Source organism: Silurus aristotelis (genome assembly GCF_946808225.1).
Source record: "Silurus aristotelis genome assembly, chromosome: 3".
NCBI lineage: Eukaryota > Metazoa > Chordata > Actinopteri > Siluriformes > Siluridae > Silurus > Silurus aristotelis.
The window spans coordinates 3408551-3431373 of record NC_139576.1 but is presented as its reverse complement, the minus strand read 5'-3'; the positions used below and the strand labels follow the sequence as shown (position 1 = coordinate 3431373).

At 40.8% G+C, this 22823-nt stretch overlaps 1 protein-coding gene and 2 long non-coding RNA genes across 10 annotated transcripts in view; 2 read left to right on the top strand and 1 right to left on the bottom strand.

Annotated features, from left to right (window-relative positions):
• The window catches only part of glsb (glutaminase b), a 43679-nt gene that overhangs the window by 3241 nt on the left and 17615 nt on the right, over positions 1 to 22823 (bottom strand). For 4 of the 8 annotated variants that reach the window (XR_014532659.1, XR_014532660.1, XM_083536276.1 and 1 more), the window contains exons 8-16: positions 19055 to 19087; positions 18549 to 18607; positions 16563 to 16629; positions 16191 to 16241; positions 15409 to 15585; positions 15136 to 15267; positions 14014 to 14106; positions 2985 to 3046; positions 2238 to 2314 (exon numbers count right to left, since the gene is read on the bottom strand). Coding sequence is in view for 6 of the 8 variants with exons in the window: in XM_083536276.1 (XP_083392402.1) it covers positions 2238 to 2314; positions 2985 to 3046; positions 14014 to 14106; positions 15136 to 15267; positions 15409 to 15585; positions 16191 to 16241; positions 16563 to 16629; positions 18549 to 18607; positions 19055 to 19087 (751 nt within the window). In the remaining 2 variants the exon portion in view is untranslated. Of the gene's footprint in view, positions 1 to 2237; positions 2315 to 2984; positions 3047 to 11187; positions 11640 to 13939; positions 14107 to 15135; positions 15268 to 15408; positions 15586 to 16190; positions 16242 to 16562; positions 16630 to 18548; positions 18608 to 19054; positions 19088 to 22823 lie in introns of those variants that run through there. The other 4 variants (XM_083536278.1, XM_083536279.1, XM_083536280.1 and 1 more) reach the window with 4 other exon arrangements.
• LOC310723392 lies at positions 43 to 1973 on the top strand. The gene is made up of 2 exons (XR_014532667.1): positions 43 to 444; positions 1020 to 1973. It is a non-coding gene; the product is annotated as an uncharacterized lncRNA (long non-coding RNA).
• Positions 11116 to 11395, top strand: LOC310723393. The gene is made up of 2 exons (XR_014532668.1): positions 11116 to 11177; positions 11240 to 11395. It is a non-coding gene; the product is annotated as an uncharacterized lncRNA (long non-coding RNA).

Sequence of the window (22823 nt, the reverse complement as noted above, 5' to 3'; positions counted from 1 at the left end):
AAATATATTATAAGGACATGATAGCTGCAGTTTTAAGATTTCTCCACAGATTTTCTCTGGGATTCAGTTCTGGACTCATTGCTTCATTTCAGAAATCTTCAGCGCTTTGTTTTTAACCATTTCTGAGTGCTTTTTGAAGTGTGTTTGAGGTCATTGTCCTGCTGGAAGACACATGACCTCTGGTGGAGACGCAGCTTTCTGACCCCAAAATTCTTTGGTAATCAACAGATTTCATGATAGCGTTCACACAGTCAAGGCCTCCAGTGCCAGAAGCAGCAGAGCAGAAACAAAAACCCCAAAACATCTTAGAAGCTCCACCAAGTTTGGGGCTGTTCTTTTCTTTTTCTGAAAACACTGCCATGATGTCCTTTAACAAAAAGCTCTACGTTTGTCTGATCTGTCCACAGTACCTTCTCCCAGAACGGTTGTGGTTTTATCACATACGTTTTGAAAAACTCCAGTCTTGTGTTTTTATGCCTTCGTGTCAGCAGTGGTGTCCTCCTGGGTCTCCTACCAAAGCGTCCCTTTTCATTCAGATGGTGACTGATAGCACTGTTGTACCCCGAATTTGTTCAGAAGTGAATTCGAACAATGTTCCTCCTTCGTCCACGTCCAGGTTCACTACAGTGCCATGGGCTGTAAACCTCTTGATGATATGGTGCACAGTGAACACAGGAACATTAAGATCTCTGGAGATGGACTTGTAGCTTTCAGATAGAATTCTGGAAAAACATGGACTTTCTCTTAAATCCACAGACACTCTTTACACTTCTTTCTTTTCTCCATGCTCAGTGTGAGACACAACACAAAGGCAGAGTAAACGTTCCTCCATTTGAACTGGGAGTAAGTGTGATTATTATATTGCCCACATCTGATTCTCGCCTCAGGTGAGTCTCAATACTAATTACAGGAGCAGCACAAACTTGAAAAGCAATTAGTGAAAAAGTGCCAATCATTTAGTTCAGTCCAGACTTTTCACTTTTCTTCTGTTTTTTTTTGTTGTTGCAGTTGACACAAAGACATTAGATATAGACATGAGAGAAAACATCAAAGAAAAGCATGAGATGGATAAGAGGTGTGGACATGAGAAGGAGATAACACATGAGCAAGAAAGAAGGACGTGAAAAAGACATGAGAAAAGGATGTAGTAAGGACATGAGACATGCATATGAAAGACACACACAAAAAAAAGACATATGAAATGGAATGATAGAAGTTTGTAAGATTTACATGAGAAGGGCATGAGATATGAACATAAGAGGAGGACCATAGCACAACATAAGACAAACATGAAAGATGGACATGTGAAAGATATAAAATATGAGAGATGAGAAAAGCACTTTAGAAGAACATCAGGACATAAGAAAGAAATGAGAAGAACATGAGAAAAGGATGTTGGAAGAGCGTGAGAGGGATATGAGACAGTCATGAGAAAAGGATGTTGGAAGAGCGTGAGAGGGATATGAGACACAGTCATGAGAAAAGGATGTTAGAAGAGCGTGAGAGGGATATGAGACAGTCATGAGAAAAGGATGTCAGGAGAGCGTGAGAGGGATATGAGACACAGTCAAGAGAAAAGGATGTTAGAAGAGCGTGAGAGGGATATGAGACACAGTCATGAGAAAAGGATGTCAGAAGAGCGTGAAAGGGATATGAGACAGTCATGAGAAAAGGACGTCAGAAGACCGTGAGAGGGATATGAGACAGTCATGAGAAAAGGACGTCAGAAGAGCGTGAGAGGGATATGAGACAGTCATGAGAAAAGGACGTCAGAAGAGCGTGAGAGGGATATGAGACACAGTCATGAGAAAAGGATGTTAGAAGAGCGTGAGAGGCATATGACACACAATCATGAGAAAAGGACGTCAGAAGAGCGTGAGAGGGATATGAGACAGTCATGAGAAAAGGACGTCAGAAGAGCGTGAGAGGGATATGAGACACAGTCATGAGAAAAGGATGTTAGAAGAGCGTGAGAGGCATATGACACACAATCATGAGAAAAGGATGTTAGAAGAGCGTGAGAGGGATATGAGACAGTCATGAGAAAAAGGTTTTGTCAGAAGAGCGTGAGAGGGATATGAGGCAGTCATGAGAAAAGGATGTTGGAAGAGCGTGAGAGGGATATAAGACAGTCATGAGAAAAGGATTTTAGAAAAGCGTGAAAAGGATTTGAGTGAAGGACTGGAGATATGGATGTGAGATAAAGACGTGAGATGTGTGGAGGTGAAAGGACCTACCTTCAGCAGCGGCCACATGTAGAGCCGTCCTGGAGTCGTAGTCTCTCTGCTCCATGTCCACAGATGATAAGGCAAACCTGGACACATCCAAAGTCCAAACCTTCATTCCAAATCTTTACAATCGTTTCTATAGTAACAGCTCATCAGGCTTTACTCCAGTCAGTCATTTCATATTCCCAGCTCTCGGCCCGCATTACCTTATATGGAGTTTTGTGGGCGTCACCATATGCAAATGAGCTGTTTCTTGAACATGGGTTGTCCTTTACAGCTGATCAGCACACACACAATCAAGACACATAGATTTGGAGTAAAGTACACTGAAAGGCCAAAAGTTTATCTACATCTGACCATAAGTTTCTTTGTGAACATCTCATTCCATATTTAGTCTCCATTTGCTCTTATAATAACCTTCACTCTTCTGGGAAGATGTTTAACTATATTTTTTTGTGGAGATTTCATTCAGCTGCAAGGGTGTTAGTAAAGTCAGGTACTGATGTAGGAGTCAGTGAGGAGCTCTATAGCAGGAGATCTTCCACTCAAACCCATTTGCACCATATCTCATGGAGCTGGCTTTGTTTCTTTGTGTCTCCTAGTTCAGGAAAAGATTCATGCTCTTGCATCCTGAGACATCTTTTACAATTGTTTGTAAAACATTGTGCTAACAGTTTGTGGAGGAACCACATGTAGGTGGTGATACTTTTGTCTATACAGTGCATGATGTGGAGAGATGTAATGTTGGGAACAAACCTCCTGAGTGCAGAAACGTCTCCGGTGTAGGCAGCAAAGAGGAGGTTAATGACAGACTTCACCTGCAAGGGGATTGAGAAGAGCGATTGGTGCATGTTAAGCTTTACAGAACCAACATCTAAACGTGGTACAGCTTTCAGGGAATTCGACTGAGATTGTAAATGATCTCTTTGTTATGAGGATCCTAATTTATGGATTAGTATGAAGCTGTTCTAAATAAATCAACAATCAACACCTTCATCATTGTTTCCTCAGTGTTCCAACACTGTCAACACCTCCATCATTGTTCCCTCATGGTTCCAACACTGTCACAACCTCTAACACTGTTCCCTTACAGCTACAACACTATTACCACCTCCATCACCACCACTAGAGAGCGCCAAAACTCATCAAATTACATTTATACTGCACCACTCAAATTTATTCCTCAATATTCACTCGGTATTCCAACACAATCACCACGTCCATCAGTGTTCCCTCAGTGCTCTAACATAATTACCACCTCTATCAGTAATCCCTCAGTGCTCCTGCACCATCACCACCTCCATCAGTGTTCCCTCAGTGCTCTCAAACCATCACCACCTCAATCAGTGTTCCCTTAGTGCTCGAACCTCATCACCACTTCAATCACTACCACTAGAGAGCGCCAAAACTCAAAAATTACATTTATACTGAACCACTCAAATTTATTCCTCTACATTCACTCGGTGTTCCAACACCATCTCCGCCCGCTTCACTGTTCCCTCAGAGCTCCAACACCATCACCACCCCCATCACTGTTTCCACAGAGCTCCAACACCATACCCACCTTCATCACTGTTTTCTCAGAGCTCCAACACTATCTCCATCACTCTTTGCTCAGAGCTCCAACAGCATCACCACTCCATCACTGTTTCCTCAGAGCTTAAACACCATCACCACCTCCATCACTGTTCCCTCAGAGCTCCAACACCATCACCACCTCCATCCCTGTTCCATCATAACTCTTACATTACTTTGGACACTGGTTAAGATATTGAAGTTTGGATTAGGAGGTCTTGAGTTAAAATCCCAGCTCCACCAAGCTTCCACTGTCTTAAGCAAAGCCCTTAACCTATAGACTGCTCAGGTAAATAAACAAGATAATTGTACGTCACTCCGGATAAAGGCGTCTCCCAAATGCCACAAATGTCAAAGACCATTCAGGTACAACGTTTATTTATTTATTTCACATGCAAGCAAATGAAGATGAATAACAAAGTTGACCTCACCTGAAATATTTTCTTTCTGTTTTAAACTATTTGCTTCAAGACATTCCATGCACTCATTCCATGCACCCACACCCTGACATGCCTGGAGGTCTACCATAAAGCAGTTCTGAAGTGTTAGGCAGTAAACAATGGACGGATTTAGGAGGATGAACAGAAAATATGGCAGAATAAACCTGGGTGTGAAGGATTTATTTGTAAATTAAAGTGTAAATTAAGTGTAAATTAGCACTTTCCAAGTTTGTAGAATTCGAGTTATATTTATATTAAGTTTGTGATCTTGCGTACCAGTGTAGATTTATTCATTACTAGAGATTTAAAGCACTTTTGTACGTCGCCCTGGATAAGGGCGTCTACTAAATGCCGCAAATGTAAATGTATTTAGGTAACGCTGAATTCATTGATCATCTCTCTGGTATTTGTTGTAGAGCGCGTTTATAAAGTGCCTCTACAGTGGCCACTAGAGTAGATTATGGAAAAATATTTGTTTAATGAAATGCATTATTAATCTTCTTTTTTTTCTATTTTCAGCTGCTCCCATTAGGGGGCGCCACAGCGGATCATCCGTCTCCACACCCCCCTGTCCTCTACATCTGCCTCTTTCACGCCAACTACCTGCATGTCTTCCTCACCACATCCATAAACCTCCTCCTTGGTCTTCCTCTTTTCCTCCTTCCTGGTGACTCCATCCTCAGCATTCTCCTACTGATATACCCCATGTTCCTTCTCTGCACATGTCCAAACCTTCTCAATGACGCACTCCTAATGAAAATCTCAACATCTTTAGCTCTGCTGCCTCCATCTCCGCCTCCTGTCTTTTAATCAAACTCATTATTAATCTCTCAATTAAGCACCGTATTGTTGAGATTAACTGTATTTCACTCATTTAAAGAATTTCAGAACAGCATCATTCTGAGTTTATTGTGTTTAAAAAATATATAGAACTCACAATCCAGATGTCTGGAAATTACAATCCCAACTCCGATTTTCTGGAGTGAAGTGTATCCTCGTGAACGGCATGTGGAAAAGCTTGAAATTTTCCACGGACTAAATCCGTGTATTTATCGCCAGCTTTAAAAACGTGCTCCACTAGAGAAACGTTCTTCAATGGCTAACATTTTATACAAAAATTCACAGCCGACGTTACACAAGACCGCGTCAATGCACTACTGCTGCTCTACGTGGCCGCTGCCGATAGACTTATGGACGATTGACCATAAGATTGGCATGTGCTTATTTTTCGAGCATCCCATTCCACATTTAGTCCCCATTAATAAGCTCCACTCTTCTGTGAAGATGTTCCACTAGATTTAATAGAGATTTGTGTCATTTAACCACAACAACGATACTGATGATCAAACCGAACTTTGCCAGCAAAATGTGGTTCCTCACAAAAGTGTAAGTTGTAAAGTTGGAGGCACACAATTGTATAGGATGTCAAAATCTAGTCTAAGGAATAAATATGAAAAGGAAAGTTCAACAGAAGTTTGTGGAAACCTGACCAAGTGCTTTTTTAACATCCCTTTGCTTATTTAGTCGCATTTTGCTCTTATAATAAGCTCAACTATTCTGGGAAGATGATCCACTAGATTTGTGTGGAAATTCATTTAGCCAAAAGGGTTTTAATTAAGTCAACTACTGATGATCCTCTAGGATTTTTTCCAGTGGTACAGAAAACAAAAAAACTAAAGGTCGACCAATGGTGGATTTTACCGCTGCCTTTAGCTGGGTTTGGATTGTATTGGGCGAAAACTTATTAATCAACTACAACAATAAATCGCTACTTTTTAAAATGGATACTGGAAAAAAACCAAAAAAAAAAACCCAACTAACAATCTATGCAAAATAGTACTGAATTATGTGCTCAATAAAATTTATATATTCATTACTAAATATAATTAATCAATAAACAGAATATAACGCTCTCCTTGCAGTGCACAGTTTCATGTGTAAAAACAAACAAACAAAAAAAAACCCACACGGCATCAGTGATTTGCCTCTAGAGGCCGTTCTCGGAATGACAGCGGACCTTCTCAGCCGTTCAGCATCAGACGTAACCCGGAAAAACTATCGGTATGGATTTTTGCTGACATCCTTCTGTACATGAATCACTTTTACCCCGTAGATCCCATACCCTCATTTAACATACTGCTGTTTATTGTAAATAGGGTACTTGTGCAATTCTGGCTAGATGCTAACTGCATTTCATTGGCTCTGTATATACACAATTTTGATGATAAAGTTGAATCGAATCCTATCTTTGCAAAACAAGCTCTGATTTCATAAAAACGTTGTCTATCGAGTTTCATGATTGGTCAAAGTTATTGGAAATGGTTTGGAAGTTTAAAATTTAAAATGCTCCCTGACACAACATCCAGCACACAGATTAATGATTCGCTGGGATTTCCAAAGAATGACGCAAATCTTGACCGTTGCATATTTGAGCCAAAAAGTAGAGAAAAAAAACCCATTTGGTAGTCGGGTGATGAGACCAGTAAAATGTGAGGTAGTGTTATTTAATTAAATCTAAATTAAATTTAAAAAAGTAGATCAACTCAGTAAAAGTGTCTCTTTAAACTTTTACTTTTAAATGTACTTTATTTACTTCAAGTATTCAAAGTAGTGATTTATTATAACTATAATGTTCCTGTTTTAATTTTTATCACAAGACTCTTTACTTAATCACCTCAGTTTATGTGAAAAGACTCGAATGTGACTCTCAGCACACTAGTCTATTAATAGAATGATATTAATGACTCAAACACTGATTGATTTCTATTACAATGATCATCACCCCCAAAACCTGCTTTTTAACCACTTCAGAAAAATGGTGTAGATGAGGTCACGTTTGTTGTGGTGAGTTCGAGTGTGGAGTTTCTTCATCATTTATTCCTCTCTAAATGTTCTGCTTGATGTAGAACTGATGCTGAACTGTATGTTGGTGTTCAGTAGATAGTAGGCAGTACAGGCACATCAGATGTTTCAGTGTGGATGAGGGACTTTTGAAAAACGATTGAAAATGAGAGTGCGGATGCTGAGCGCTTTGAGACGAAAACGCCGACGAGACAATGATGACGACGAACGAAAGCAAACAAAGCAACCAAGCAAAAGAACATGCGATGACAGGTGTAATGTGTTTACACACGTTTATTCAAATCAGATCACACAAAAAGAAGCGAAATGTAGATGAAAAAGCCAGACAGAAAGCGAATACTGCTTCATTAGACAACTTCCACGACCTTCTCCAGAAAGAAGCCGATAAGAAAAGCACTTTATATTTATATAAATATATAGATAGATATAAATACATTTTTTTTATTTTTTTATTTGCATGCCGAAAGCACGACTGGTTTACAGTTTCACCAGGAAGTAGTCATGTTTGTAGCACATGTTCAAGTAAACGACGTGTCCTTCTTCCTTTTAAATAAGAGAAAAATCCTGTCTCGCTCTCTTAGCGACAGCGAGACGGCTTCATAGCAACACGCTCGAGTGTAGAAAACACACAACACACACACACACACACACACACACACAATCCAGTTCAATGTACGAAGATACACACAGTGAATAAACAGAAAGCAGTGAGGTGCGTTACCGCCAGAATCGGCATGGAAAAATAACACGCAACAATAATATGATACATTCCCGTGAACATAAACACACACACACACGCTTGAAAAGAAACAAAAGAAAATAAATAAAGTAACACTTATCGCTCGCCTTGTCAGATTTTTTCAGATTTTTTTTTTTTCCTTCCTACGAACGAATCAGGAATTGCAGCATTTTTGTGGTATTTCCGTTTTAAAATTCCTGGTTGTACAAGTTGCGTTCGAGATACTGACTTTTTGTATTTTCTAAACTTCCTGAGTGGTGTTTCCATCCATCAAAAATGTTCCTCTCTCTCTACCAATGATCATTCTGAGTTCTCCACCTGCTGCTGCTAAAGGAGGTTCCTCAAGAACACCCTAAAGATACTGTAGATGATTATTTCTGTAATCAGTGAGATCACAGGGATTTCAGGAAACCAGTGAGGAGGTTCTGAATTCCGGAATGCTGCCTGATCTCATCTCTATGACAGGCGTTTAATGGTCATGTGTTTAAACCCGTGTGATACGATACATTACTTGAGTTTGAGTGTTGAATAATTCATTCATGAATTTGAGTGTATACACAAGCAGGAGTATGTATTAACGCACTTGTTTTAATAGGTTATCGTTTCTATAGCAATGCTCGTTCACAGGAGATGCACGGAAACAGCTTCCAGTTAATCGATTATTGAAAACTCCACCCTGATCTCCTAAGAGCTTCAGTAGTGAATGGGTGCAGTTGAGGAGGCGTCACCTGCAGTGTGGCTCATGGCACATGAAGAAAACTGTATGAAGGAACATGGTATGTTTCAGAGCCTGTGGTTTTCTTTACAAGCTACGCATGTATGTGTAGACTGTACTGTACACCAGTGGTCCCCAACCTTTTCTGCGCCACGGACCGGTTTAATGTCAGACAATATTTTCACCGACCGGCCTTTAATGTGTGGCGGAAAAATACAAGAAAATAAAATTATATGACCATAAAAACTGGTATTTTCTAAATATAATAATAAATGTGAATCCACTGTGTTGTTGTTTGTTCATTTTCCTCGCTTGGGGGTTTGAATTTAGCGGTAATGTATTATGTGTTAGCGGCCGGAGCTCCTTTAAGAAGGTAGAGGATGGAGGTAAGACATGTGACCGAGGCATCATGACATGCATCAAGAGTGAGTCATAGACAGATGTGAAGTTGAGAATACGGTTATTTTCCAACATAAAAAATTGTTCAAAATCAGATAATAAATAAAACGTAAATAATGTAAGTTATCCCTTACGAGGGAAATATCAAGGTCTGTGACGTCGGAGTGACGTGGGGCCGCCTTCCCGTGGGCTCACCACCTGCAGGAGGGACCGTAAGGGACGGTGCTGTGAGGATTGGGCAGCAGTCGAAGGCGGGGGCCTGCTTAGACTGCTGCCCCCGCGACCCGAATTACGGATAAGCGGGAGAAAATGAATGAATGAATAATGTAAGTTATGTATTCTTTCTGTGCGGCCCGGTACCAATTGACCCACAGATCAGAAGTTGGGGACCACTGCTGTACAGGAACAAAATATTTGTAACTGCAGGACTCGAGTATGAGGGGGTATGATTAAGTACAAAGGTGAACAAAGGAATGTGAGGAGATATGAAGAATATAAGAGAATATGGGGTTTAAAAGAATATGAGGGCATACAAGGAAATATAAAAGAATATGAGGGGGTATGAGGGAGTGTGAAGGGAATATGAGGGGGTATGAGGGAATATAAAAGAATATGAGGGGGTATGAGGGAGTGTGAAGGGAATATGGAGGCGTACAAGGGAATATAAAAGAATATGAGAGGGTATGAGGGAGTGTGAAGGGAATATGGGGTGTACAATGGAATATGAGGGGGTATGAGGGAGTGTGCAGGGAATATGAGGGGGTATGAGGGAATATAAAAGAATATGAGGGGGCATGAGGGAGTGTGAAGGGAATATGAGGGGGTATGAGGGAGTGTGAAGGGAATATGAGGGGGTATGAGGGAGTGTGAAGGGAATATGAGGGGGTATGAGGGAGTGTGAAGGGAATATGGAGGGGGTATGAGGGAATATAAAAGAATATGAGGGGGTATGAGGGAGTGTGAAGGGAATATGAGGGGGTATGAGGGAATATAAAAGAATATGAGGGAGTGTGAAGGGAATATGGAGGCGTACAAGGGAATATAAAAGAATATGAGAGGGTATGAGGGAGTGTGAAGGGAATATGGGCTGTACAATGGAATATGAGGGGGTATGAGGGAGTGTGAAGGGAATATGAGGGGGTATGAGGGAGTGTGAAGGGAATATGGGTTGTACAATAGAATATGAGGGGGTATGAGGGAGTGTGAAGGGAATATGGGCTGTACAATGGAATATGAGGGGGTATGAGGGAGTGTGAAGGGAATATGAGGGGGTATGAGGGAGTGTGAAGGGAATATGGGTTGTACAATAGAATATGAGGGGGTATGAGGGAGTGTGAAGGGAATATGAGGGGGTATGAGGGAGTGTGAAGGGAATATGGGGTGTACAATAGAATATGAGGGGGTATGAGGGAGTGTGAAGGGAATATGGGTTGTACAATAGAATATGAGGGGGTATGAGGGAGTGTGAAGGGAATATGAGGGGGTATGAGGGAGTGTGAAGGGAATATGGGTTGTACAATAGAATATGAGGGGGTATGAGGGAGTGTGAAGGGAATATGAGGGGGTATGAGGGAGTGTGAAGGGAATATGGGGTGTACAATAGAATATGAGGGGGTATGAGGGAGTGTGAAGGGAATATGGGGTGTACAATAGAATATGAGGGGGTATGAGGGAGTGTGAAGGGAATATGAGGGGGTATGAGGGAATATAAAAGAATATGAAAGGGTATGAGGGAGTGTGAAGGGAATATGGGGTGTACAATGGAATATGAGGGGGTATGAGGGAGTCTGAGGAGATATGAGTAAATATGAAGGGGTTTTAAGAGAATTTGAGGTGGTATAAGAGGAAAATAGTCTGAAGGAGCATGAGAACACATGAACAAAGGGTATGAGGGGGTATGAGGAGTTGTGAAGGTCATTATCTCACCTTAATATAAAGTTTTAAATACTACTTCAAAAATTTTTTTTTTTTTTTTTTATTAAGATCTAATAAATGAATAAGCAAAACATGTTTGGTTTGGAAACTGAGCCTGGGGGCGATTCAAGAACGAAAAGAAATCTCTCTGAGTGACCTCCATGACATCACCTAATCTATATCTATATTTTATATATATATATATATATATATATATATATATATATATATATATATATATATATATATATATATATATATATATATATATCTGTGTGTATATATATCTGTGTGTATATATATCTGTGTGTATATATATCTGTGTGTATATATATCTGTGTGTATATATGTGTGTTTTAAGTTCGAGATTAACAGTAAAAATGAGAAAGCAGAGAGTGTGAGCTGAGCAGCAGATCAGGACCGTAACCTCTCTGACTCAACATTCCTCTTCCCCTGACCACGCCTCGCTCTTCTAACGCTGGTGCCTGGGTTCAGAACCCGTCTCTTTGGTATCGTGCTAACACTTTTTGGAAAAAAAAGCTAAGACACAGTAAAAGTAAAGGAAGAGAGAGAAATAAATAGCGCGACGGGGCAAAGCTTTACTCCCGGCGTGATTAGTTGTGCTCGCCGATGTGATCCATCCGATAGATCACGGTGGTGGAAGTGTCTTCGTGGCACTCGGTGGGCGTGATCTTTTTCCACAGCGAATCTTTGAGAGCCAGTTCCTGCTGAAGACTCTCGTAATCCATCGGCCCAAAGGTGAGCTGCTGTGTTGAGTGACACGGAGAACACGTTAGTTTGCTTTCCCACAATTCCATGTCTGTGTGATGCTGATAAATATGTGAGTAAATGTGTGTGTGATAGAGTGTATATTGCCTTTAATGCCCTCCTTTGCCATAAAGTTAGTAAAGAATTATCCAAGCTGTTAGTTTCACCGCGTCTTTATGTGTCCGGCAAGAAAGCATCGCTCGAAAAAAAGTTACACAGCGACGGGAATCTGCATCTTGAAATTTCGTTTTTTTTTTTTTTTTTTTTTTAAAGATTAAAAAGCACAATGTGCTGTTTGTTAGCGTCTGGCCACGCCCCCTTGTTCTACCACCAATCGTGATAAAGAGCTCTAGACCAGGGGTCCCTAAACTATTTTGGGACCACATCGTTTTTCCTTTCTTCAATGGGGCACGTGTCGGTCTGTAGCAGAAAATGACACGTGACAGAGTGGCAACCAGTGTTATTGTGGAGATTTTATTATGATTTTTAATGTATTTATTTTTCCTCCTAATGCTTCATACGTTTATTATTCTGTTCTGCACCGTACAGACAAACGAGAATTTGTTTTGGAAAGATATATAGTCAATTAAAAGAGCATTATTAGATTTTTTATATTTATTGTTATTGAAATCGAAATAAATTTCCTTACTTATGCATATGGTTGGTGGGTAAATCTAACAAATAATTAGGCTATGTTAATAACTAGACATCGTCCGATAGTGGATTTTACCGATACCGATAGCGAGGTTGGATCGTACTTGCCGATAACCAATTAATCAACCGAAATGGATACTGGATTCAATTTAAAAAATTTAATATAATAAATATATAAATACCTTCATTAATAAATATAATTATATACTTAAAGAATTATAAATAATAAATATAATATAGCGAATTAAGTCTTGCGTGTTAAAAACAAGCACGTGCAATCAGTGATTCACCTCTAGAGGCCGCTATCGTAATGACAGCAGAGAGGAAACCGGAAAAACTGTCGGTATGGATTTTGGCCGATCGTTCCAGCAACTATCGGTGCCTCGACCTCTCTTAATAACTTAGGACATTATTAGTTTAAATGTCAATCTTTATCATCAAATAAAAATATAATGTGAGTAAAACATTTAAAATAATAATTTTCAAAATATTTCTCTAGGGTTGTTCGGAGGGCCGTTCTATAAGTTGTTTGGGGTGGGGGGGGACTACAGACTACATCTGATGGCCAACTAGCGTTCTGCACTTGCCTTAGAACAGAACTCCCTTATACCAGCAGGTGGCGGTAGTGTGTAGTATGCGTTTGGCATCTGAACAAAGAACCCGACAAAGAAAAAAACTGTGAATGTACAAAGCGAGCAGCGTTTACACCTCTATCATTATTAATGAATTTATGTCGCTTTTTTCAATCATGTCTGCTTAGTTGCAAAAAGCTCTGCCATCGTCAGCCTTTGGTCTGAAAGAAAGGGAAAAAAAACGGAGGGAAAGCCACACCAAATGGACAAATCAGATGACAAGACAAGTGGCAAACATAACAAGAAGTGTCTGTGCTTTCCCTTTTTACTTCATCGTTGTTTGGTATTTTTCTGGCTAAGCTGAATAGCCAATCGGAGTTCACTTTCTTGCTGCCGATTGGCCGAGCCAGCTGACGACTTTTGAGTAGAGCTGACGATGCGGAACACACCGGAAAAACTAAAGCCGACCAACGCTCAAACATTGCCCGACCTTCGACTTAGTCATGAACAAAGCCAGAGTCTCACGGTCCTAGTGTCCACCTTTTTCACGCTTCACAGACGTTCCACAACTGTAACTATAACGAGATCACATTTTAAATGAATATAGATTGTAATGATAGAATTTTGTGTAATATCTGCTAGAAAAGAGCAATAAAACACGCTGGGGAAGTAAAAGTAACTCCGCTCCATCACACCATCCTGTCTTTTACTATTTCCCCAAAACAGTACTGTGCTAATGTACGAGGAAAACAAATGAAAACTTATTTTTTTCGGTTTCAAATATCGTACGCGATTCGGCGTAACGGTTCGAGGTTAAAATAACGCAGAAAGACAAATGTTAGCGAGTCAGAAACAGACTTGCTCCTCACAACCGCGCCCTCCGTACCATGAGCTGTAGTGTTAGCAAACAGGTCTTAGCAAGTGTTCAGCATAGCAGCAGAAGTGTGTGTGTGTGTGTGTGTGTGTGTGTGTGTGTTAGAGGAGGAGTTTTTGGCTGCGTCAGTGCTCTAGACCGGCATTAGATCGGCGGCTGCGGAGGCGGTTTGCGGTGACGTGGTGGTGCTCACACGTACAGGACGTTGTGTATCTTGTTGATGGGGCATGCAGGCACGGATAAGTGGGCAGGCAAACGAAAGCACGCACTCACCCGCTGCTCACCGCCCTCGCGCCGGGGGTCCAGCTTCTTCGCAAAGTGCCGCAGGTTGTCGTAGTTGTGGAAGTTAAACAAGGACACCAGATCCTGCAAAGAGAGAAACGCCACGTATGAGTGACGACGTTTCCAAACGAAAAAAAAATCTGATTTTTTTAATGCTGATATACACACCGGCCAAAAACGACCATTACTACACGATTTACGCCTTTTATTCTGCACAGGGAGAAACGTGAGGAAGGACGTGTGAAAAACGACACGTACAGACAGGTCCAGCTATGAGCGACAGAGATAGGTAGTGATTCAAAGTGGGTACATGCGTACGTTCATACACAGTGGTCATACTTGACTATTACTACACAATTTACACTTAGCCACGCCCACAAAACTATAACAATTTGTTTTAATCTCCCAATAACGCGGCTCAGCCACTGTAGCTCATCACTTCCTCCTGGAACTCCTCCTGTAAGTGGTAGCTTAGTGGTTAAGGCCCTGGGTTACTAAAGATTAGTGGTTTAAGCCCCAGTATTACCTTTCTTTGGCCCTCGAGCAAGGTCCTTGACCCTGTGTTCTCCAGGGGTGCTGTATCATGGCCGACCCTGTGCTTTGACCCCAGGACGCTAATACGTTTATGCAAAAAAGGAAGTGACAAGTAAAAAGCCCCCTTTGACCCTTTAAAGGGCGCCATTACTTTCGTCCTCACAAAACAGATAGTCTCAATAAACGGATTAAACGGAACAAACAAACAAAAGCTGACTGTGATTTTGTGTTTCATTATTCATAAATTTTTTAAACTTCACATGTTTGTCTTAGGCAAATTTGTTGTCTAACAACAAATTTGAGTTGCTTATTGGGTAAAATGCCGGCATGGAGATAAAACCAGGTTAGAAAAGTGTCCTTATGAGTCTAATCACACACACACACACACACACACACACACACACACACACACACACACACACACACACACACTTAAGTGTATCGGCACACACTGTTGTTCATGCAAATAAAAGTATTTACTGGACTAACTGGATGCCAAGTTGTAAATAAAAGTATAATAATTATAACAATGTGTGTGGGTGGGTGTGTGTGTGTGTGTGTGTGTGTGGGTGTGTGTACCGTGCAGAACTGAATGCCCCGAACACTGTTTCCCAGTTTGTCCAGTGGAGGGGACCAGCACATGATCCCCATCACGTTGGGCACCACCAGGAGGATACCACCTGCCACGCCTGACTTAGCCGGCAAACCCACCTGAAACACACACACACACACACACACACACACATTAATATTAGAAGGGGAGTATTAATGTAACCCTGCACCTCGATCTCCTAATCAGAACGATCAGAATGCAGGATTGGACAGCGCTGTGGTGTAACGCGTAACGCTCACGTGGAAGGCGAACTGCCCGGAGAAGTCGTACATGCCGCAGGAGTGCATGAGGCTCAGCGTGTTCCTCACGGCCTCGGGACTCAGAACGCGCTCGCCCGTGATTGGACAGAAGCCGCCGTTGGCCAGGGTAGCGGCCATGACGCTGGCGCTCTCGCACGTCACCTCGATGGAGCACAGCTATGCGCATATGCGCACACACACACACACACACACACACACACACACACACACACACACACACACACACACACACACATATATAAAAAAAATCACTGAAATGGACACACTGTAGTGTGTGACTTGAAAAATGTTTATAAACACTGTGTCTAAATCCGGAACCTGGTGGCATCCCGCATGAGTGTGTGACTGGTGGATCTGGTTACGCATTCTCACAAAGCCACGAGAGTCTCACACACACACACACACGCACGCACGCACGCACGCACGCACGCACGCACGCACGCACGCACACACGCACGCACGCACACACGCACACACGCACACACGCACACACGCACACACGCACACACCTCTGACCTGTGATCATGTTTCCACAGCCTGTATACCACCATGTGCTTCCGAAACACATGGTCTCACTATATGGTGGGTAGTTGGATTGGTCTCACTATATAGTGGGTGTGTGTGTGTGTGTGTGTGTGTGTGTGTGTGTGTGTGTGTGTGTGTGTATGTGTATGTGTGTATGTATGTGTGTGTGTGTGCTTGCTTGTGTTTATATATACACACACGTGTGTGTGGGTGTGTAAAGCTTCTGCTGATCTCACCTGGAAGTAAAGGTCCAGGATGGAGGTCATATCCGTGCCTTCAGGAAAACACTGCGCACACACGAGATCAGAGGGAGACGATTTAAATATGATTAATGCATATTTATGATTTAAATATACATAAATCTTAAATCGCCATTTGTTTTTGTATTGTTAAGTGTTAATAATAATATTAAATCGTTTAATCGGGGTAGTGGGCGGAGTTAAGTGTGCATTAAGGTATTGAAATTGGACATTAGGCTTAAGGTGCATGAAAAAGGGCGGAGCTTGTGTATCCTGAATGTGATCGCTCATACAATATGCTTGCTCTTGCGAGTAACCCGATTCGAAGTATAAATACAGGTAAAACTCCCGTTTGTGTGCCAGACTTACCTTCTTCTCCTTCAGGTAGTAGCCGATGGCGAAATTCCGATCGCCTGATTCACGCTCAGACTGGAATCTGGTACGGAAAGAGAACTGTCAGCGATTTAACAACGAAAACTCAATCATCCTTCGAGTTTCCCTTTCAGACGCTCTTTCTTTTTTTTTCTATCTGATCCAAGAACAAGGAGAAAATGTTTTGACTGGAAAAACCTGTTGATTCATGCAGTTATCTAATCAGCCAATCATGCAGCAGCAGCAGCAGCAGCAGCACAACACCAAAAAAACAAATCATAATAAGATAGACATGCAGATACAAAGAAGAAGAGCTCAAGTCTAATTATGTTAAAAGATCACTCAGGCATTTTGAGTGCTAATAAATGGGTTGAGTTTTTCAGAAGCTGCTCGGCTCCTGTTGAGAACTTCTCTTGGTTTAACACAGGGGTGGTGCCCAAAGACAAAAAACATCCCTTGTAGGTGGAAAAGTCTTAGTGGGAGGTGGTCGCTCAGTGAATAAGGTTCTGGCTTATTGATTGGAAGGGTGGGGTTCAAGCCTTAGTATCGCCAAGATGCAACTCATGGGCCCTTGAGCGAGGCCCTTAACACTTAACACTTGCTTTGGTTTGAGCTACCATGAAGTATATAATGACTCGTGTAAGTACATTACAAGTGTGGAGAGCAGAAAAACATTTCAGCCTGCAAAGAACATCAAAGCCAGAGGTGGATTAATGCAAATTAATTTGAAAATGTATGTATCTAAACTGATTTGGAAACTGTATCATATATAAAATATAATACCAAATGTGTACAGAATTTTATTCTTTTTATACGAACAATCCAAAAAGTGTTCGACCTTCTGTACCGTACTGATTGGTGCTACAGTGTCACTGTTTCTACTGTCTGCTGTTTGAGTCTTTTTGCACTACACTTTGTGTTGTTAGTGTAGAGTCCTGTGTAGTTCTGTGTTCCTTTGGTTAATTTAGGTTGTCTGATGTTTCCCCTTGGGTCCTGGGGAAACAAGATATGGATGAAAAGACTATTTGACTGTACAAACATAAATATAAACATTATGTTTGGTCATAATCTGACATGCATGCAAACGAATACAGATTGTGTGTTGACTTTGTTTCAATTTTGTTGCACAAGAGCTTACACACAGCACATGGAAGTTTTAAACATAAATTTATGTCATATGTATTATGACTATTCGCCAAGATGGACGTTTTCGGAGATTATTTTGTGTTCAGGATTCGAGAAATGATGTGTATGAGGTTACGGAGAGATGCACAGTGCATGCAGGGGGGGGCGTGGCCTCAGCGGCCCTGCAATAAGTGTGCATGTGATTGATGAATGTGCAGGGTAGAAATAAAAAAAATTTTCAATTCTGTATTACAGAACTGTAATTGCATTAAATCTGGTTGTTTTAACCGAAATTATCCTGAACTATTGTTTTTTTTCCCAACTACATTTAAGTTGCAATCTGCAATTTTGTAAATTCCCGGTTTATTCCCGTTATTTCCCATGGAAAGTTTCCAGTTTTTAAAATTCCTGGCAATTTTGCAACCCATAGTCTCAAAATCCCTTTCACGGGATGCTTTTCTGCTCAGCAGGGTTGCAAAGTGTGATTATTTGCTCAGAATAGTCTTCTTATTCTCCCTTGCTGTTTCCACCCACAGGATGTTTTTTGTGTTTCACACCACTCTGTTTGTGTGAAAATCCCAGCAGCGACGCTCCAACCAGCTTGCACCGGTTAAAGTGCCATGATGTTGGATGCGTGAACATTATCTTAAAGCTCTTGACATGGATCAGTCTGAATGTGTTGCCAAAAATAGGCTCAGTTTTACAATAAAAACATAATTTGATACTAGGAATATCATGTCGAAACTTGATTAGCTAAACATCTGATTCAGCAGATCAGAAGTCCGACTGCAGCCGTGTTGGACCTGCTTTACCAGCTGCCAAATTGCACCAAGGTTTGAGATTCATCATGTAACTTACGTGGCATTGCTGAAACCCACATACTCGTTGCCCGACATCTTTTTCAGGAAGTTCATTATCTTTATACAGGGAAAAAATAAAACACCACAAAAGTACAAATCAGACACTGGGAATAAACTCACACTTCACCTGGATTCAATTCTCTTCATACTCAAATCAAACCGAATTGAATTTTATTTGTCACATACACATTCATACATGTAGTGAAATGCTTTTGTCCAGTACTAAAGAATGTGCATGTTAATAGAAATAGAATAGAAAAAAGTAAAACAATAGAAGAATATAAGATATTCTAAAAGTGTAAACTATAAAGTGAAAAATAAGTATAAAATATTTCACAAGGAAAGAATTTTAAATAGATATAAAATGTGTGAATAGTATAAGATAAAAATTAAACAACAGGCAGTAGAATAAGACAGAAAGGGATGGGTATGGATATGACAGGGATATTGACAATATAATATTATTGATCATATTTGTCATAGTGTCATTAATTACATACTCACATAGTCAAACTTCTCTGCGTTGCCTGCCCTTTGCTGAAAAGAAAACGAGCACAATAAATCACCTGGCAGAGATGAATATTCATATATTCATACATATGCATACACGTGAGGGGGAAAAAAATCTCAACGCTAGACTTTAACACTCGAGCATTTGATTATTTTTCAAAAGGAAAAGGTTTCGAATATAAATGTGGCTACATGTTGGAGAATCACATGGAGATTTAAAATCCGAAAAACAAAAAAAACACAAATTTGTTAGTTTTTATGTGTTAGGAAAAGTGTAAGATGAACCCTATTTGGTTAATGAACCAGAAAACTCATTGTGTTGTTCTGTAAAGCTCGAGTTAAAAGTTAAAATGGAGGATGCAATGCTACGAGAAGATCGTTGTGATTAGCTCGTAAAATGGCGAACCGGTTGGTCAGGTGAAATCGCGTAGAGGAAGAGAGTTGAAGTGTGTATAAGTGTAAGTGAGTGTGTATTGCACACTCTGGTTGAATAAACCCTGATCGCATTGACACTCTTTTTGCACTAGCAAGTGACAACATAGAAGATCTTTTGCTAATCTTGACTGCTTAAAAAGCTAGCATGAACACGTAAATTTAACTTAAGAGGTGGTAACCAAAAGTTTCGAGACTCGCTCTGTTTAGAAGAAAGTACTTAATTTATCTATGTTTCCAGTGTTCCTGCTACTTCTGGAAAGTGTCCTAGAAGTCTTTTTTTTAAAGCCTATCAAGAACCTTCTGCGATCCTCGATCGTTCCAATTTGGCCAATGGCGAGCTGCATCTTCCTCTTTGAAAAAAGGGCTGAGTCTGCAAATATTGTGCTTGCGGAAGTGAGATCGTGTGGATTGTTCTCCGACGATCCTCATGCGCAAGTTGCCGAATGGTTTCCACATTTTCGTGGGTTGACGACACGCAAGCTGCAAACATCACGAGCGAATTGTCACCCGCTAGTGTGAAGAGTACAATGAAAGACATATATGGGCCGAAGTTCTGCATGAGCCTAATACCCTAACGCGATTAGCGACAGGTGGTGTCTCTTGAAGATGTTCAAGAGAATCAACAATATACTGCCCTGGCTAGTAGGGGGTATTAAAGAAGAAGACCCCACAGAACAATGGACATTGGTTCAAAGTAGCTTCACAGAGATAAAGTGATTATAAAGCTGCATAAAAGAAGTTTAGTGCCTATAAGTTTGTTCCTTATAATTGTACGTTTATCCCTAAACTGTGGCAAGAAAAAACTCCCTGAGACTACTTGAAGAAACCATGAGAGGAACTGGAATAGAGAGGGAAACATCCTAATCTGGGTGGCACTTTGTGCTGTGGTATCTGGCACCAAGAATTTAGCAGCAGATCGTTTATGTCCTGCAATTTGTGAGATGAAGCGTTCAAAACTGACTTGTTTGTGCAATAGGTTGCGTCCCAGCGTTCATGCCACTTCTGGAATGTGTCCTAGAAGTCTTCTTTTCAGAGGGTGTCAAGCACCTTCTGCAATTTGCACTGGATCGCAGCAATGAGTGTCAAAATGGCGACCTTTGCACTGGATCTTCATCTTCAGGAAGAGGGCAAAGTCTGCAGGAGCCAAATCTGGTGAGTAGGATTTGTGCAGAAGAGAGATCATGTTTCCGATGAGAAACTCAGCTCAGAGAGCTCGGTGACAGAGAGCACACGTGGTCAGAATAGCAGACGTGGTAACGAACATGGTCAGAATAGCATCACTTGAACAGCTCCCAGTGTACAGGAAGATGTTTTTGTCACACTGACTGATGAAAGTCGGTGCTCCTTGTGACTGTGCGTGCAGTCTTTTGCTGCCATCAGTTGGCATGTTACAAAACTAGTCTCGAAACTTTGTAATACCACCACGTATGTTATTTTTATATAATATAATATTATTATATAAATATTTTTCTTATCATTGTAATTTTGCCCCTAATGAGCAAGACAGTGGCTACTGTGGAAAGAAAATAACTCCCTGAGATGGCATGAGCAAGAAACCCTGAGAGGAACCAGATGTTCAGGTGGCATGGTAATAATATAATCGACGTTATACGTCACCTGGTGTCAATGTTATGGCTAATTGGTGTTTATTCAAATGCTTAGTACCTTAGTACCATTTATAACGCTGGTTGTCTAAACGATTTTCATTCTTTCAAAGGCTGGACGCTAGTTAACACGGATGCGAAAAATTAGTGTTAAGTCAAATCTCAGAATAAGGAACTCTACACAGAGAAAACTTCTGGCACATATTAGACATATTGTTATGTCAAACTTCACAAACCTTCTTTTGTTTTCTGCATAAGGGGGAACTTTTTTGCGTACTGATGGCAAATACTAGAGAGAACTGATTAGTTTTCCGACCCCTACTAGTAGGTGTGCTGACAGGATAAAAAATTCAAAGGTTGGAAGACTGAAAGAGATCTGCAGTGACAGACAGTGAAGAAGTGGACTAGGATCCAAAAGAAAGAGCTATTAATGGAGGTGTCCAACAACAATTCTGCAGGGCCACCAATTCTGACCACCGGTTTACTGTTGTTTCATCTTTTTGAGTGGGTTTTGATGTAAAGGTCACATTAAAAATTGCAAACTACGCTCCATTTTTAATGTCATTTAAACCATCAACTTGCTTTCAGCTATGACCATGTTCTGAGAAGGGTTTAGCGGTACAGTGTCAATAAAGTCGAACGGGGTGTCGACAATGACAAAGAGAACCAGGATGCTTTTCAGCTACTGAAATGAATCCATTGTGGCTTCAACAATGACAGATGGAACAGGAAGGGGTTTTGGTTAAGACAATGTATGTAAGAAAGAAATGTGACAAAGAAAAGTGACCATTTGGGAGTCGACAATTACAGATGGTTTAGGAAGGGGATCCATTTTCTTGTGTTTTTTATGGTCCAGACAATGACAGGAAGGGATTTTAGTTAGAACAACAAATCCACTGGTGTTTCAAAAATAACAGACGGTACAAGAAAGGGTTTGGGTTGTGATAATGTATCCATTTAGTTTTCAACAAATACAGATGACACAGGAAGGGTCCTCGTTTCTGTCATTTGTGGTCTGCGCAATAACAATTTCACAAGAAAGGATTTCGGTTATGACAATGCATTGATTGGCGTTTTGACATTGATGGTACAGGTACAGGCTTCAGTTGTTGATTAGGGTTTTGAAAAAGACAAATAGTACAGGTAGTGGTTTTGGTTGTATCTTTGGTCGATTAAGGTTTTAAGAAAGACAAATGGTACAGGTACGGGTTTCGTAGTTGATTAGGGTTTTAAAGTGACTGATGGTACAGGTAGGACTTTGGGTTTTATCACTTATCGATTAGGGTTTTAAGAAAGATGTTACAGGTAAGGGTTTTGGTTGCCAGTAAGGGTTTTGAGAATGACGGATGGTACAGGTAGGACTTTGTGTTGTATCATTGATCAATTAGGGTTTTGAGAAAGACGGTACAGGTAGGGGTTTCAGTTGTATCATTTCTCAATTAGGGTTTTGAGAAAGACGGTACAGGTAGGGGTTTCAGTTGTATCATTTCTCAATTAGGGTTTTGAGAAAGATAAATGGTACAGGTACTGGTTTTGGTTGTTGATTAAGGTTTTAAAAAAGAAAAATGGTACAAGTACGGGTTTCGGTTGTCAGGTAGGGTTTAAGAATGACGGATTGTACAGGTAGTGGTTTCGGTTGTAAAAGTGGTCGATTAGGGATTTGAGAATGAGGGATGGTGCAGGTACAGGTGTCAGTTGGATCATTTGCTAGTTAGTGTTATGAG